The following is a 16159-nucleotide window of genomic DNA, read 5'->3' as shown; positions in this document are numbered from 1 at the left end:
CAAACGATGGCTTCAGAGGAGCAAAAAATTGTGAACACAGGTCAAAGGCCTTTTCTTGCCTTGTAATTATCAAACTTTTGAATTCTCATGTTTTCATACAAGGCCCAATGATGTTAAAGCAGTGAGAAAAGGAGAAAGGTGAAAACCTCAAGCAAGAAATATAATTGCTGCACTAGTCGAAACAACACCTATAAAAAAGGCAATGGCCTAGACCTGTAACGAACACAGAGAAGAGCATTTCAGGAACACAGCACATGTTCCATGTAAACTGCTTTCTACCGACTGTTACGAAAGAAAGGATCCAAGTGTGTAAACAGCTTTTTCCTTCTGTTGCTAAAATAGGACGAACAAGGCTTCAGAAAAAAAAAAAAAAACATCTGGGAAAATGTATTACAGAAAAGAGGGGAGGAGAGAGAAAAAGCATTGTTAGTATTGGTAAGAAAGATAGTATATGAAGTTTCATATGTAAAATGAGAGGAACAGAATCTCACTACCATTATCATAAATCAAAAAAGGATCAATGTTGTGATCTTGATCCATTATTCAGTCATCATTGACCTATATTTAGGACTGTTGCACAGATGGCAGATTTCCTATCAGTTGTTTACCTAGTCTTTTCTTAAAATTTCAAAGAACTTGGAAATTTATCAAACATTTTCCTTATAAATTATGACACTCCCCATTTCCTCTTTGTGTAAATGAGTATTAGCTCCAATTTTTCCTCTTGAATTCCATCTTTATCATCATATTATGATCTTTCCTACGTTTAAATTCTCCACTCATGGGTATTTGTTTACTAATCTCATTCCATGTCGTTTCTCCACTGACAGCTTGGATCATTCTCCTTAGCTGAACAGCCCGTGTCATTCGTTGTGGTGGTGGTGGTGGTGGTGGTGGTGGTGGTGGTGGTGGTGGTGGTATTTGTTTTAATAGGAAGTACAACCAGGTAACCACCCCCACTCGTCTCCTTATTCCCAGGTGTTCCCAGCCCAAAGTTTGCAACATTTTTGTAACAGTACTCTTTTGCCAGAAATCACCTAGGACAAATCGTGCAGCTTTCCTTTGGATCTTTTCCAGTTTTCGAATCAAGTATTCCTGTTAAGGGTCCCATATACTGGAACCATACTCTAGTAGTGGCCTTACCACTTATTCCATGAATAAGAGGGCAAGGGTCTTGGAATTAGAGTTTTGGGGCAGTCATATTTTCAATTCCTTTGCTTTAGCTTTTCTTTAAGCAGTCATTATGCTGCATTTCCTCAAAATCATATATCACATTCTAAATATATAATAAAGATCTGCCATTGGCTGATGGAATGTACTTGTTCATTATTCTTGCATCGGAAACATAATACAAATCTTAACTTAATAATCTTCTATTTCTATCTTTCATCCTGAGAGTCTGGGGAACTTCGACTTCCATTATCAAATGGAAGCCAGTATCTCAGTCCTTGATCCAGTTGATTACTCCATTGACAGCTGCTTAACATCTGTAATGGTTTCTTTGATTCTTTCATGTTTGGAGTATTTTTGTGAAGTTAGTTAGCACTCTTGTCTAGAGAGCATAATATTCAGCTTCAGCATCTGAGGATAGTCATCTTTTTAACTCTTTCATGTGACAATTACTTCTCGAAGAAAACCTATCCTCCAGGCTAGAGTATATCCCAATTTTTTGAACAGACAAGTCCCTGAACAAATTTAGTTTCTTGTCAGAATGTAATTTTTTTCTCCCATTACCTCAAAGTAGTTGGCATTGTTGCAAGGTGACTGGGCATAAGTTCATCATTAGAGATATTGAAGTCAGCTAGAATAGGTGTGATGTATTTGCAGGATGACTACAGTATTGACAGCAAACAGGTGATCATTTTGTTATGGAACACTGCATAGAACAATAAAAGATCTACAGCATGTTTTCTTCTCTCTTCTATCCTTAATAGTACATGTAGCTGTATTGACATAGTTTTTATTCACCTGTAATAATTTGTTTGTTTGTTTGTTTGTTTGTTTATTTTTTTATTTATTTATTTATTTATAACCTTGTAATGGTTTGATTGTGTTTTAGCACAAAGATGTAGCACGGATACTGTATGCCCATGAGCTTCACGCCTGCTTGATGGGACGAAGTCTGGATGAATACAGCGACTCTAATCTTCATCCTCTCATTCTGTTACATCGGTACAGATTAAATTGGCTCACAGACAGGAAGAAGATTTTGGCTCAAAATGTTGCCTTTCGACCATCTGACAGACCATATTTTCAGGAACTGAAAAAGGTGGGTCTTTTGTATTGATTGTATTTTAGTAGCATGTAGTGTAGTTCTAAAAGGTAAATGTGGAATTTTAATGATGTTAGGGAATAACTAATCTTCACAATCGTGGCCATCATCCATTGCATCCAGTCTTCTCTTCTAGGAATATTGAATTTTGTTTATGATTGAGACATCCTCTGCATGTTTCTGTGATGGTTTTTGTTGATATTATTCTATGGAATATTTGAATAATTGCTCTCCATCAAGTAGCAAGGCCTAGGTTGGTAATAGTTACTACAAAATTACTTTACATAACTTCACTCTGATATTTGTGGATGTACTAAGGTTGTTTTCCCTCAGTAAAAGCTGACAGTATGAGGAAATGATGGTGTACAGTAGGATAGTTAACTCTTATCCACACCACCATTTGCAAGCCACTCTGGAACATGGCTAGTTATCTACAGCCAGTGAGACACACCACAGAATTGTCAATCAGTCAACACTGATCTGCATTTAGGGCAGACACCCAGGTGGCAGATTCCCTATTCGCTGTTGACCTAGTCTTTTCTTAAATAATTTCAAAGAAGTTGGAAATTCATCCTTTTCTTATAAACAAAAATTTGTCCCAATTTGTCCTCTAGAATTCCAACTTTATCTTTTTATTTTGATCTTTCCTACTTTTAAAAACACCACCTCAGACTTACAATAGTAGTTAAATATTTTATATTTAAGGTCCACCTTTTTAGTACAAATTATAAATGATATACATTTATATTAACATTCAGGGACTAGTTTCGACCTAAATCATAGGTCATCATCAGCCATGAAGCAAATTATACAAATGTACTAAATAAAATAAACAATGTAATGACACAATGGTCTTAAAAAACTGTACATGCAGTCAATAGAATTTTAAGGCTGGTTGAATAAAATAAAATAAAGATTTATAACTTGTAATAAAATAATTTCTGTAAAAAGTTTAAGCAATGGAAGACACCTTAGACTTATTCATCTACTCATTTCATTTCACGCCATCTCTCCACTAACAGTTCAGAACATACCACTTATTGCAAGAAATCAGCTTCATTTTCTGTATCAAATCCTATTTACAAAGACTTATAACAATAAAAATTTTCCACCTTTTTGATACTTATATTTGCATTTTAGCAAATCAATTAATTACACACAGTACATGTTTCGTTCTTTTTTAGAACATCTTCAGCTGTTTACATAACTTAGGTGATTCACTAAGTGTTTATCTTTTTAAGTACATTATAATCAGGTACCTTGTTCTTAAATACTACGTAAATATAAATTGAATTAAAGTGAATTAAAAACAATGTGGTGGTTAAATGGGTTAGTGAAATGAGGTGGAATGAATATACTTATAGTTAGCCTATTTTTAAAACTATTTCTATTCATTTGAACAGTTGTTAAAAAGTTTCCATCACTTTTTCACTAAAATATTTTACTTGTCTTCCAGTAAAAAGTTTTTGAAAGATGTAAGACTTTCCTTTGACACTGTTCTCAATATTGTTAAGTGTTCACTTCATTCACTTCCTCCAAGGTGGCAGCTATTTGTTTTTGAACTTAAATATTATATCTTGAATTGGGTTAGTTACGGAACCTTGAAGCTGTTTGCCATTTGCTAATGATAAAGGAGCTTCCCCATATGCTTGCTGTTGTCAGAATTCTTTCCTACTGTGACCTTGGAGGAGCTACGTTTGAAGCAGCCTTCCGTCTTGTGTAATAATAGGCTAACTATAAGTATATTCTTTCCATCTCATTTCACTAACCCATTTAACCACCACATTGTTTTTAATTCATTTTAATTCAATTTATATTTATGTAGTATTTAAGAAGAACAAGGTACCTGATTATAATGTACTTATAAAAGATAAACACTTAGTGAATTACCTAAGCTATGGAAACAACTAAAGATGTTCTAAAAAAGAACGAAAGATGTACTGTGTGTAATTAATTGATTTGCTAAAATGCAAATATAAGTATCAAAAAGGTGGAAGATTTTTATTGTTATAAGTCTTTGTACATACCGCTTAGTCGAGCAACTTGTCTCCATTCTCCCAAGTTTTCCCAGCCCAAGGTTTGCAACATTTTGGTAACACTACTCTTTTGTCAGAAATCACCCAGAACAAATCGTGCTGCTTTTCCTGGGATTTTTTTTCTTCCAGTTTTTGATGCAAGTATTCCTGGTGAGGGTACCATACACTGGAACCATACTCTAGTTGGGACCTTACCAGAGATTTATATGCCCTCTCCTTTACATCCTTACTACAACCTCTTGATACCCTTGTAACCGTATGAAGAGATCTGTAACCTTTATTTACAATCCCATTTATTTGATTATCCCAGTGAAGACTTTTCCTCATATTAACACCTAGGTAGTTACAGTGATCCCCTTAATGTATTTTCACCCTATCAATGCAGTAATTAAAACTGACAGGATATATTTTCTTGTTGAAAGTTACAACCTGAATTTTCACCCCATTTACATCATACCATTGGCTGCTGTCCATCACGTAATATTGTAGAGGGCAGTCGCTCACAATCTTGTAACTTACAGTACTTATAGCCAAAACTGGTTAGAATGGTTTTGTGCAGATCAAAAAAAATAACCTCCTAAAGAGGGAATGTGCTACAAAATGAAAAACAGTTACGCTGTTAAATTTAAGGTTAGATTTGAACATAAAAATAATTATGATGAAAACAAAGAAACAAGTGTTTACAATTATAATTAATGAAATAAATAATGAAACAGTACATTTTAAGAAGAACAACATAGCAATACATCAAGGAAAACTGTTCTTACAGACGCGAACTATACACGTCACTTATAATTATGTTTAAAGTTATCATAAGAATGTCCAACATCTGGGTGATTTGCACATGTTTCATGTGTGGATTAGCATCTGCTTTCTCAATAAACTTTTACTTTTTCATCATTTGTAAACTGTCTAGTTCTTTCTTCTTCTCCATTACTGAATGTCCTGCAAACCACTATGCGTAAGTACAGTAGGCCTAATTTATGTACGTTGCTACACAATTCACCTCTCTCTCTCTCTCTCTGCGGCCAAGTCCAATTTTTAATTGAATTTCAGATTCTACCACTATGAGCACGTGACACTTTGGCAGTGAAACTGAATTTCAAAACCAGCTATAAACTGTTTAAAACTGCTGGTTAAAATGGCCATTAGTCTCATAAACGGCCAACTATTAGCTTCAGAACCAGCGAAAATTGTTTTCATCCAATGACGAAGTGGACACCGATCACGTGACCAGCTGTAAGCATGTTAATGAACATGGTCGATAGGTTGTTGTTGCAGATATTGTGTTTTCTTGCAGAAGAAGTTAATTTTTGGTTTAATTAATCATCTTCCTGTGTTAAGTGTTCCTAAGGCTCCTAATACTCTTCTATTATGGAAGAAACAGAAAAGTGTCATTCCAGAAAATGTCAGCGAGACAAGTCTTCTTAGAAATGGTCGCGAGAAAAAGAGATGAGTTTAGTACTTCAAACCATTGTCCTGATAGCCTTTATTTAAGCCTCGGTAAAATATTTTGAAGGCACGATAGTTGCTGATGGGTAGGTTTTAAGCATTAAAAAATAAAGTTTTGAATGTGATAAAAAGGTATACTGTGCAGGCTCACTTTCATCTTAAAATATGGCACGCAATTTAGGTTATATTTCTGTGGCTTTTGCGTTATGCTGAAATTATGTTTGTTATAAAGGTGTTTTTACTTGCACAGCTTGTCATTGTCTCATAGCCTTATTCTAAATAGGATACTCCTTCCTCCTTTCAGATATTCGGCAAAGTGTTTATCTGATTATCCCACGTGCAATCATAGAGGGGAGAAAAGGTGCAAATTACTGATAGTGGACGACATTAAAAATTTTCACCATGCATTTTATGCGTGCTGTACTAAATCAACCCTGGATGCTTTTATTTTGAGGTACTGTTCACGTTCCCTACCCCACACGATGGCAGAGCAGAAGTAATGTTCGTTCAGAAAAAGGAATAACTATCGAGTACAATATTGTAAATCAAGTTTGGATTCGACTTCAGTGTGTCTACAGACTTTCCTATCAGCATTAAGAATAACAAAGCACAGGGTACTGGGAGTCTTCCAAAGGTTTAAAAGGGATGGACTTCATGTTCCTGTAGAGACTAGAGGTGGTGACAAGGAAATCCAAGGCTTATGAATGGAAATCTTCATCAGTAGCAAAGTTTATACGTAGATTTCAAGGTGTGGAATCCAATTATTGCCGAACAAAATCAGAGCGTGTGTACCTTGATTGTAGTTTCAACATTAAAAATTGTGGAGAATGTACAATGAGGAGGTACCTGGAGATCTAAAGATGAAAGATTCCTATTTTCGTCATATATTCAACACTCAGTTCAACATCAGTTTTAAAGCTCCATCGACTGATGTTTGTTCAAAATGTCTGTAATTGACTGAAAATTTGAAACAAGAGACTGATAGAAATAAGAGAAGTGAGTTAATGATCGAGAAAAGAGTACATAAACTGAGATATAGAGAATTTTATAATATCTTAAGGGAGGAGAAGGAAGGACTATTGATAATTGCATTTGACTTCCAGAAGAACTATGAGGGTCGAGTCATAAATCATGGCAACTTTTTTTTTTCTCACTAACAGGAGGCAGCACAGAAAATCTAAGATATGCATTTGGAAATATAGGGCATGTACTTATGCATAGTGCCTGAAGACAAAGTCTGACTTCAAGAGATTCTCGAAAGTGACAGAACACAGGCCATTGGTAAACATTGTTTTATTATAGTATAGACAGCAAATACACAAGACTACGTACAAAGGACAGGTCTCCACTGGTTACAGACCTTCGAAATAATCATCCAAGGTTTCCACTGTGCGTTGCCAGCGGTGGGGCGGGCGCTGAATACAATTCGCTGCATGTGTATCGGTAACGTGTGACACCTCTCTCCGAAATGCTGTTACGATGTCCTCTTTGTTAGCAAACCATTGTCCACATAATGGCATCTTGACCTTGGGGATTAGATTATAGTCACATGGGCTCAGATCAGTCGAATAAGGCGGGTGTGGAAGAAGCTCCCATCCCCACCGTTGTAAGCGGTGCTGAACGATGGCTGCTGTGTGCGCTGTCATGTTATCGTGTAGGATTATAGTGTTATGGATTATGGCATGGCATGCACACCTAATGCTTCCTGCAGCTCTGCATGGCATTGGTGTGCATTTCTGCCGTGGAGAACTGCTGTTTTTATATACGATCGTTGCGCCTGCTTATTGACTTCCATTTCGTGATGCTCTCACTCACACACTGAACTTGGGGGCATGCTTAGACCCACACTGTTGTTTACATACACCCTCTAGTGGCATCATACGCAAGTACATACCGTACATTTCCAAATGCACATCTTAGATTTTCCGTGTTGTCTCCTGTTCGCGAGAAGAAAAATAGTTGCCATGACTTATGACTCGACCTACGTATGTGATCAAAGTGCCTATTATAGCAGGCAGTTCTACTGCTACATTTTTACTATAGTGAAAGGATCACATTCTGAAACTTCCAAAGAAACTGTGTCAGTATACACCTGGTTTGAAAATGAGGGCCCTAAGGCTTCCAATCAGATAGTGTCCGCAGTTTACAATGAACTGCAAACTACTGTTTTACTTGGCATAGACACTGTATGCCTTCTAGCAGATGGATGTACAGGGTAAAATAAAAACATAGCAATGTTGACAATATGCTTAAATGGCTTTTTGATGCACCAGCTCACATCAGGAATATTCAGATCATTTTCCCAGTTGTAGGACACTCATATTTACCTTCCGATAGGGTATTTGGGCATATTGAGGAGGAGGTAGGAACAGCAGAAACTATATTGGACCCAAGAGATTATCACAATATCTTCCAAAGGCATGGGTCAGTGAAGGTACTTAGAGAAAGTTGTCATGCTTAACGACTAGAAACAAGAAGCTCTCAGAATCATCTAGCCTACTTCGGGTTGTCAGAATGTAAGAGGTTCCTTTTAAGATGGAGTGCTAAAACATGCAATATTCTTGTAAGAAGGGAAGAATTCTACCACGCCGACATTGGATTAGAAAAAGGCATCACTAAGAAGCATAAAAATGTTCGTGATGTGAATCCCAAACAACTTCCAATTGGAATACCTATAAAACAAGAGAAAGTAAAAGATGTGAACAATCTCCTATCAACACATTTCGGCTGTGATTGGAGGAAACTGTAAGATTTACAGTGGTGCAAAAAGGTTTTTGATAATGGCAACATTCAGGAAGAGGCAGATGATGAGATAACTTGTGTAAATGTACATCAAGATACATCACAAATAATATTTCATTTTCATTTGCAACATTTCAACCACACTTCATATTGTAAAATTATATTTTTCATAATACTCTTACTGCTAGAAAAACATGTTTTAGGATTTCACATTTATTTTGTGTATGTTTTAATATGGCTGATGATGACCCCGAATAGGGTTGAAACTAGTCCCATGTAATGTAAATACTGTAAATACAACTTAGTATTGAATACTCCAGTTATTTGAAATCAGTGTTGTCAGTTTGTCGTACAGTGGTGAATGTGATGTGATGTGATGTGATGTGATGTGATGTGATGTATTCAAATGAATCAGTAACTTGAATTTAAAATTATTTTTTAATAGCAGTGTCGATTTATTTTGTAATATAACATTAAAGTTTTTAAGCTACCCACTTAACTAAAGTTTTTAATCAAACCCAGCCAAGTCCATATTAATGAGTTGCAAAAATGGCCAGGTCCTAAAGTGAGTTTCAAAACTGGACAAGTTCATCCTTTAATTATATATATATCTTTAAAAATTTCTCTATTTCTTTAAAAAATTTATTATAGATGGATAAAAATGCATCAACTAAAATACTGTAACACATTTGATGTTGTAAATGAGCCCAAAATATATGCGAAAGTTTTTTGTCTCTCGTGAAGAAAACAAGTTGACGGACTTGGCCATCTTTGAAACTGGATGCCTCGCATGGCCTATTGGATGATCCCGCCGTCTTTTTATTTCTGTCATAAAACACCTCTTCATTCGTGACTGATGCTCCATGCAGCTGTAGGCCGACACACTAGGGCCGTGAAATTAAGTTCTCTACCAAATCCTCACCCAGACCAGTCACCGCTGGCGCATCGTGCGCACAACATGGCTGGGAATGCTAATTTAAATTTCTTATGGTGGGAATATTACAAACATATTAAAGAGTGACGTAAATGTGCTATCCAGGTTTCTTTAGTGTGTATTTAATAGGATATAAATTAAGCACCAACACGTCAGCTGTATTCGTACGTACAGTAGGCCTAATTTACATACGTTGTTACACAATGCACTTACGATCGTAAAATTAAGTACCAACACATCACACGAGCTACTGTTGCGTGATCCAAACAAATACACACCCACATCAAAGACTGGCTTGAGACTGACGCTCCCTGCAGCTGTAGGCCGGCACACTAGGGCCGTGAAACTAAGTTCTCTACCAAATCTTCACCCAGGCTAGTCGCCGCTGTGGTATCGCGCACGCAACATGACTGGGAACGCTAATTTAAATTTTTTATGGTGGGAATATTACGAACATACTAGAGAGTGGCGTAAATGTGCTATCCAGGCTTCTTTAACATGTATAGAACATGGACTGAGACTTTGGAATAATGATGTAATAACCGGGGAAATGCTCTAGAGATGGACGTCTTAACCAGTTTCGACTGTATTACATTATTGCTCTATACAGTGTAACATAATCTGCAAAAAGCCTTATCTCTTCATTGCTATCATTTATGTATACAGAATGTTCGAAAACAGTGTGAACCGGGTATATGAGCTTTAGAAGGTTGGTCATGCTAATAAATAATTTGAAATAATTTGATATCTTGCACCGTTGTCATTTTATCAGCTGCTGAAGTTAGCCAATGAGATCGCTTTGCAGGCGAATTCAAATGGGCTTTGTGTGGCACTGTCGCTAAATCTGCATGTGACTTAAGAACGGCTTGAGAGCCATGCCGAGAAATCAGATTCAAACCATTGGTTTCAGCCGGTGTCACCCTTGCGTTGTTGCTTTGGCGCGATCCTGTCAGCTTGGAGGTTTGTCTTCAAAACTATCCCCTGTCAAGGTTTTGTTGTACGACTGGTACTCTTAAGCCGGTACAGATTTAGCAACAGTGTTGTGCAAAACCCATTTGAATTCATCCACAAGTGATCTAATTGGCTGACTTCAGCAGCTGATAAAATGATGACAGAATTATTTCTTTCAAATGATTTATCAGCATGACCAACCCTATAACGCTGATGTACCCAGTTCACATTTGTTTCCAACCACCCTGTATATACACGAGGACATAAAGGTCCAGTAATATTGCCTTGAGGAACTCCCTCTTAATGATTACAGGACCAGATATGCCTCACCTACTCTAATTCTCTGAGTTCTGTTTTCTAGAAATGTAGCCACCGATTCAGTCACTCTTTGATCTAGTTCAATTGCACTCATTTTTGTCTGTAGTCTTCCATGATCTACCCTATCAAAAGCCTTGAATAAATGAATATTGATACAGTCCACTTGGCCTCCTGAATCTAAAATATCTGCTATATCTTGTTGGAATCCTACAAATTGAGCTTCAGTGGAATGATTTTTTGTAAACCTGAATTGCCTTCTGTCAAACCAATTCATAATTCTGCAAACATGTCTTGATATGATCAGAAAGAATACTTTTCCAGAGCTCACATGCAACACATGTCAGGCTGATTGGCATATAATTATCTGCTTTATGTTTATTAACCTTTCCTTTGTACAGTGGGGCTACTATAGCAACTCTCCATTCATTTAGTATAGCTCCTTCATGCAAGCAGTAATCAGACAATACTTCAGATATGGTACTATATCCCAACCCATTGCCTTTAGAATATCGCCAGAAATCTTATCATCCCAGCTGCTTTTGTAGTTTTCAACTTCTGGATTTTATTGTAAAAGTCTTTGTTATCCTAGGTAAATTTCAATAGTTTCTTAGTATTAGTCACCTCCTTTATCTGTACATTATCCTTGTAACCAACAATCTATACATACTGCTGACTGAATACTTCTGTAAATCCTCACATATGCACTCCCCTTGTTCATTAATGATTCCTGGAGTGTCCTTGTTGGATTATACGATGCTTAAATGCCAACATGCCACATGGTGGTTGTTATTGCTAAGAAGCTGACTCGCATCATGGAATATACGCATAGTCGTGGGGGTAGAAATGATTTACAATGCTTATTATGGTAACATCTGTAATGCCTTCAAACATGAATATGAAGAAACACTGGATACATTCAATAACTTAAACTTGAAGCCATGCTGAACGGCTGTACTCAGCCATCTTGTCCCTTGAGCACTCATCTTAATACTCATACCAACTGTAAAATATATTTACATTCTAACAAAGAGACCTGAAAGAGAGGATGAACAATTGTTTTGCCTTAAAGATTTTGTCTAATGGTTGTAGTGAAGAATATGTTAGAATAGCATATTTTGAATATTTCCATTCAGTCATCTCTTACGCTATTGGTCTCCGGGGCTGCTACAAATAAAATCTTGATGTTATTTTTTGAATACAGAAACGAGCTATCAGAATTATATCGAGACATAACAGGTTAGATCATTGTAGACTATTATTTAAGAGACTAGAGATACTCCCAGTACCAAGCATATACATCATGCAATGCGTTCTACATGTGAAAAGAAATATTGATCACTTCAGAAAGAATTTTGACAATCACAGTCACCAGATGCGAACAAGAAATAATATTTTCATCGAGCACAAGAGCAAAACTATTGCCTTGAAACATGTAGACTGTGTTTAAATCAGATTATATAAGCAGCTTCCAAATAAATTTAAAGATATTAGTCCCTTCAATTCACTTACCACAGCTTAAAAAGTCTCCTGCTGAGTAGCTGCTTCTACAGTACGGTACAGAAGAATACATGATGAAGTGCTGGTAATGATGCTATTACTTATTAACTTGGAAACGTTCTTAATGTTTACTATATAGCCTTAAAAATATGTTTATGTCACATTGATTATGTACGTATTGTTAACACCACACTCATAGATTTTTATTTTGTCTTGTAAATGTTGATTATTAATATTATTTATTATTTTTAAAAATTAGGATGCGCTGTCCTAACATTGAGGTATTTGGTGTTTTTCTTTTTCAAAATTTTCATTATTGTGCATATATTATTGTTAGTAGTAAGAAAACACTTGACAATTCCTATACTGTTGCCATATTTCAAAATATGTGATTTACAGTCTATGGAAGCTAAATAAATGAATGAATGAATAAACACTTCACAGAATCTGTACAGTCCTCTTAAAGTACCTATGACCGGGCGAGTTGGCCATGCGGTTAGAGGCGCGCAGCTGTGAGCTTGCATCCGGGAGATGGTGGGTTCAAACACCATTGCCGGCAGCCCCGAAGATGGTTTTCCATGGTTTCCCATTTTCACACCGGGCAAATGCTGGGGCTGTAATTTAATTAAGGCCACGGCCGCTTCCTTCCCACTCCTAGGCCTTTCCTGTCCCATCGTCACCATAAGACCTATCTGTGTCGGTGCGACGTAAAGCAAATAGAAAAAAAAAGTACCTATGCATATATTATAGACTCTTGTAGTCTACAACTTCGAATTCAGCTGCAGTACCTTTTATGTAGATGTAATGACATATTTCTTACCAGAGTCAAAGAATATATCCATCACACTAAGAGCCAAGATACTAACCATTCCTTCAGTTGGCTGCATGGTTCGGGTCACTTGGATCTAAGCTTTAATTTGGAAGGTAGTGGGTTTGAACCCTACTGTTGGCAACTTTGAAGGTAGATTTCTGTGGTTTCTTATTTTCACACCTTAATTAAGACTGCAGTTGCTTCCTTCCCAGTTCCACTGTAGATCTGTTATTTCCCATTGTCACCATAAAACCTGTCTGTGTTGGTGTACTGTAAATCAAAAATCTAACCATTCCTTCAAAACAAATCATAAAAATAAAATATAAAAAAAAGTTCTGTAATCTCCAAAACTCCAAGGGGTAATAGAAATGAAGAAACACCCAGACAAGATGAATTTAGAGGAATTTTTAAAATGAGCAATTATTCTTGGATACCTGTCATCCATCAGTTACCAGTATGCAGGATAGAACGTTGAATACACATAGAATCCCTCTCTCTCTCTCTCTCTCTCTCTCTCTCTGTGGTTTTTTCCTTGGTTAGAAAATTGTCATCCAGGCAGTCTTTCAGGGTTCCTCTCCCATCCTAGGGTAAAATACTATAAAGAGTCAGTACCATAAATTAAATTCACTTTTGTGCTAGCATTTTAGTTTTACACCATTTAAGCTGCCTGCACATTATTTTTGATGTTCTGTTTTACTCTACCATATGGAAGAGAAACGGGACATCTGTTGACCAGTCTGGGTTTGGTTTTTAATTAATTTGATCCAACAAACACCAAATGTATTGTACATGCTGACATTGCATGACATGGAGTGATAAATGTACCTTTTTCTGCCCTTAAAATATCTGACTTCCTCTGTTGTAACCTGATCTTGAGATTCAGATATTGTTGGGAGATCAGAAGAATGCACTTGCCCGCTGAGGCACGGGGCGAAGGGGTTTTCACCAGCAGAGCCAGTGACGCAATGGTTACCATAGCAACTCCGCTACTATCCAGGTGACTTTATATTATCTTCTACTGGCAGCTCTTCGCTCTTGTCAGTTGTAATCCAGCAAACTGCAAAGCGTGAGTCGATGTTTTCGTGTAGCAGATACAAGCAGATGAGAGCCAATCTGTCTGGGCATAACAGGAAGTTCGTGCTTGCAGGCCACATTCCTCATTCTTGCATTCTTGTCATCTCTACAGAGTACTTATACTTTACCACAAACTACTAAAAAATATTAATACACTTTCATTTATTCTTTTGATAGCAATTAAATACATATTTAAAGAATTGGATGCGTTTGTGAATAAATTGATACTTCTGGTTTATAAGAGAAGATGCTGACACACAACCAGTGATCTATAGAGTGAGCTACTCAGAATTGATAAACTTACTTTAATTTCCTCTTTTCTATAGTAATTAGATACAAATTTCAAGAAAATGATACTTTTAATCATAAACATTATTTCCAGTTTATAAGAGAAGAGAACTTAATTTTTTAAAAGTGTAATTTCATATTCTGTGTTTTTTTCTGGGTATCACATCTGCAGTAATTCTAAAGTGGTATTTTTTCATGTTTTTAGGAGACACAACATTACTCCGGGAGCCTGGGATCATCTGAAGTAGTGTTGGGCTTTCACCGTCGCTTGTTGACTGCTTGCCAGGACTTCATCTCATATTTTAATCAAAGTCAGCATGTCAAGCAGCAAGAAAAAGATCTTTCTAAAGCAGCCGAAGATGTTCTTCGTGAAGAGCGGTCATGGAGGCAGTCTCAGATAATATTTTCAGAAAGAGTTAGCAAGACCTATGGTGTTTGGTATCCTGACCTGGTCACACCGTTTTTGTCAGCAGTTGCTCAGGTTAGATAAGCAAAACTGATCTATTCAAATTTAACTACAGTATTACTACCTTTCTTTCAGAATTTGTCTTATGGGGTATAAATGGAAATATTGTTAAGAAGCTTGTTGTTTTGTAACTGAAAAGTTGCTTTAACATTTCAAGATTAGTTAGCTGATTTTTTATTTATTTACATTTTATGGCCTTCATTGGACCACTCTAGCCAACTTTATACAAATAATTTTTCAGTTTCCTGTTAGCGCAGTACTTCTTCATTCTCTCTGATCTTATCCTTCTTTCTTCATCAGAAATCACCCTGCTATTGTCTGTTTGTTGATTCTGATTTGCAGTCTGGTTTGCTTGTCTGTGAGTTTCTTGATTTTGTTGGTTTTGTTTCTTAGGTCTTCCACTGTAATTTGTAGTTCATCCATATCTTCCTTGATTTCTGTAAACCACTTAATGTTGCACTTACTATTCCATAATTTTTCTACTATTCTCCTGATGATCCTGTTCTCTGGTGTCCTGATTAGATGTCCAAAAAATGAAATGCGTTTCTTCCTCATTGTGCTCGTTACTGGTTCTATTTCCTTAGTTAGCTGATTTATTGTAGAATATGAAAAAAAGACAAAGAAGCACTTTTTAAAGTAAGTTGTATGTAAAGAGATAGGACTTCCTCATAGGGTTGGTATCTGGAAGGGCATTCTGTTGTAAAACAGGGCCAAATTCACATGTGTGACACAGTCGTACCCGCATCCTCACAGGCGTGGGAAAAGCTAGAAGAAGATGTATAGAGAGAATGGAAAAGAAAAAGGACACTTAATAGGACATACAAAATGGCAGGACTTTGTAGGAAGAGGGAGCAACAGAAAGCAAATACAAGGACAAACTTGAAAGCACAAAAGGACAAGGTCATTATTCACATCTTCAAACACTGCTGGGAAATCCCAGTTCTTCTACATCAATCTCTCCTCAGCCCCCATCGAGCTTCTTCCTGCTTCCCAACTTCATCAGGAGAGTGAGCTTCAACACTCACTGAGGGGCCATTTTAACTGATCTTCAGTCTTGATGTAGGAATTGTAGGTTAAAAAGAAAGCCAGGTAAGTACAGGATAAGGGAAGAAAAATAAGACAAAGATAAATACAGGTGGTAAAGTAAGTAGAGAATCTGGTTAAGGTATTGGGTTCAGATAATAGGTTCAATAGTAACTACTCATATTAACCATGAAGAGGCTGGCTTTTTTTTAAGATAAATATCATTATATTTAATACTGTATTCACATATTACTGTATCTAGGATATCATATGCCCAGTCTTGAAACAGTCATTT

At 36.6% G+C, this 16159-nt stretch overlaps 1 protein-coding gene across 1 annotated transcript in view; it reads left to right on the top strand.

Annotated features, from left to right (window-relative positions):
- LOC136866542 (midasin) overlaps window positions 1-16159 on the top strand; it is a 191148-nt gene that overhangs the window by 20209 nt on the left and 154780 nt on the right. The window contains exons 7-8 of the mRNA XM_068226582.1: window positions 2060-2269; window positions 14581-14856. Coding sequence (XP_068082683.1) covers window positions 2060-2269; window positions 14581-14856 — 486 coding nt within the window. The remainder of the gene's footprint in view (window positions 1-2059; window positions 2270-14580; window positions 14857-16159) is intronic.

Source organism: Anabrus simplex, chromosome 1 (assembly GCF_040414725.1).
Source record: "Anabrus simplex isolate iqAnaSimp1 chromosome 1, ASM4041472v1, whole genome shotgun sequence".
NCBI classification, from domain to species: domain Eukaryota; kingdom Metazoa; phylum Arthropoda; class Insecta; order Orthoptera; family Tettigoniidae; genus Anabrus; species Anabrus simplex.
The sequence above is the reverse complement of the archived record's forward strand: the minus strand, read 5'-3'. Positions and strand labels throughout refer to the sequence as shown.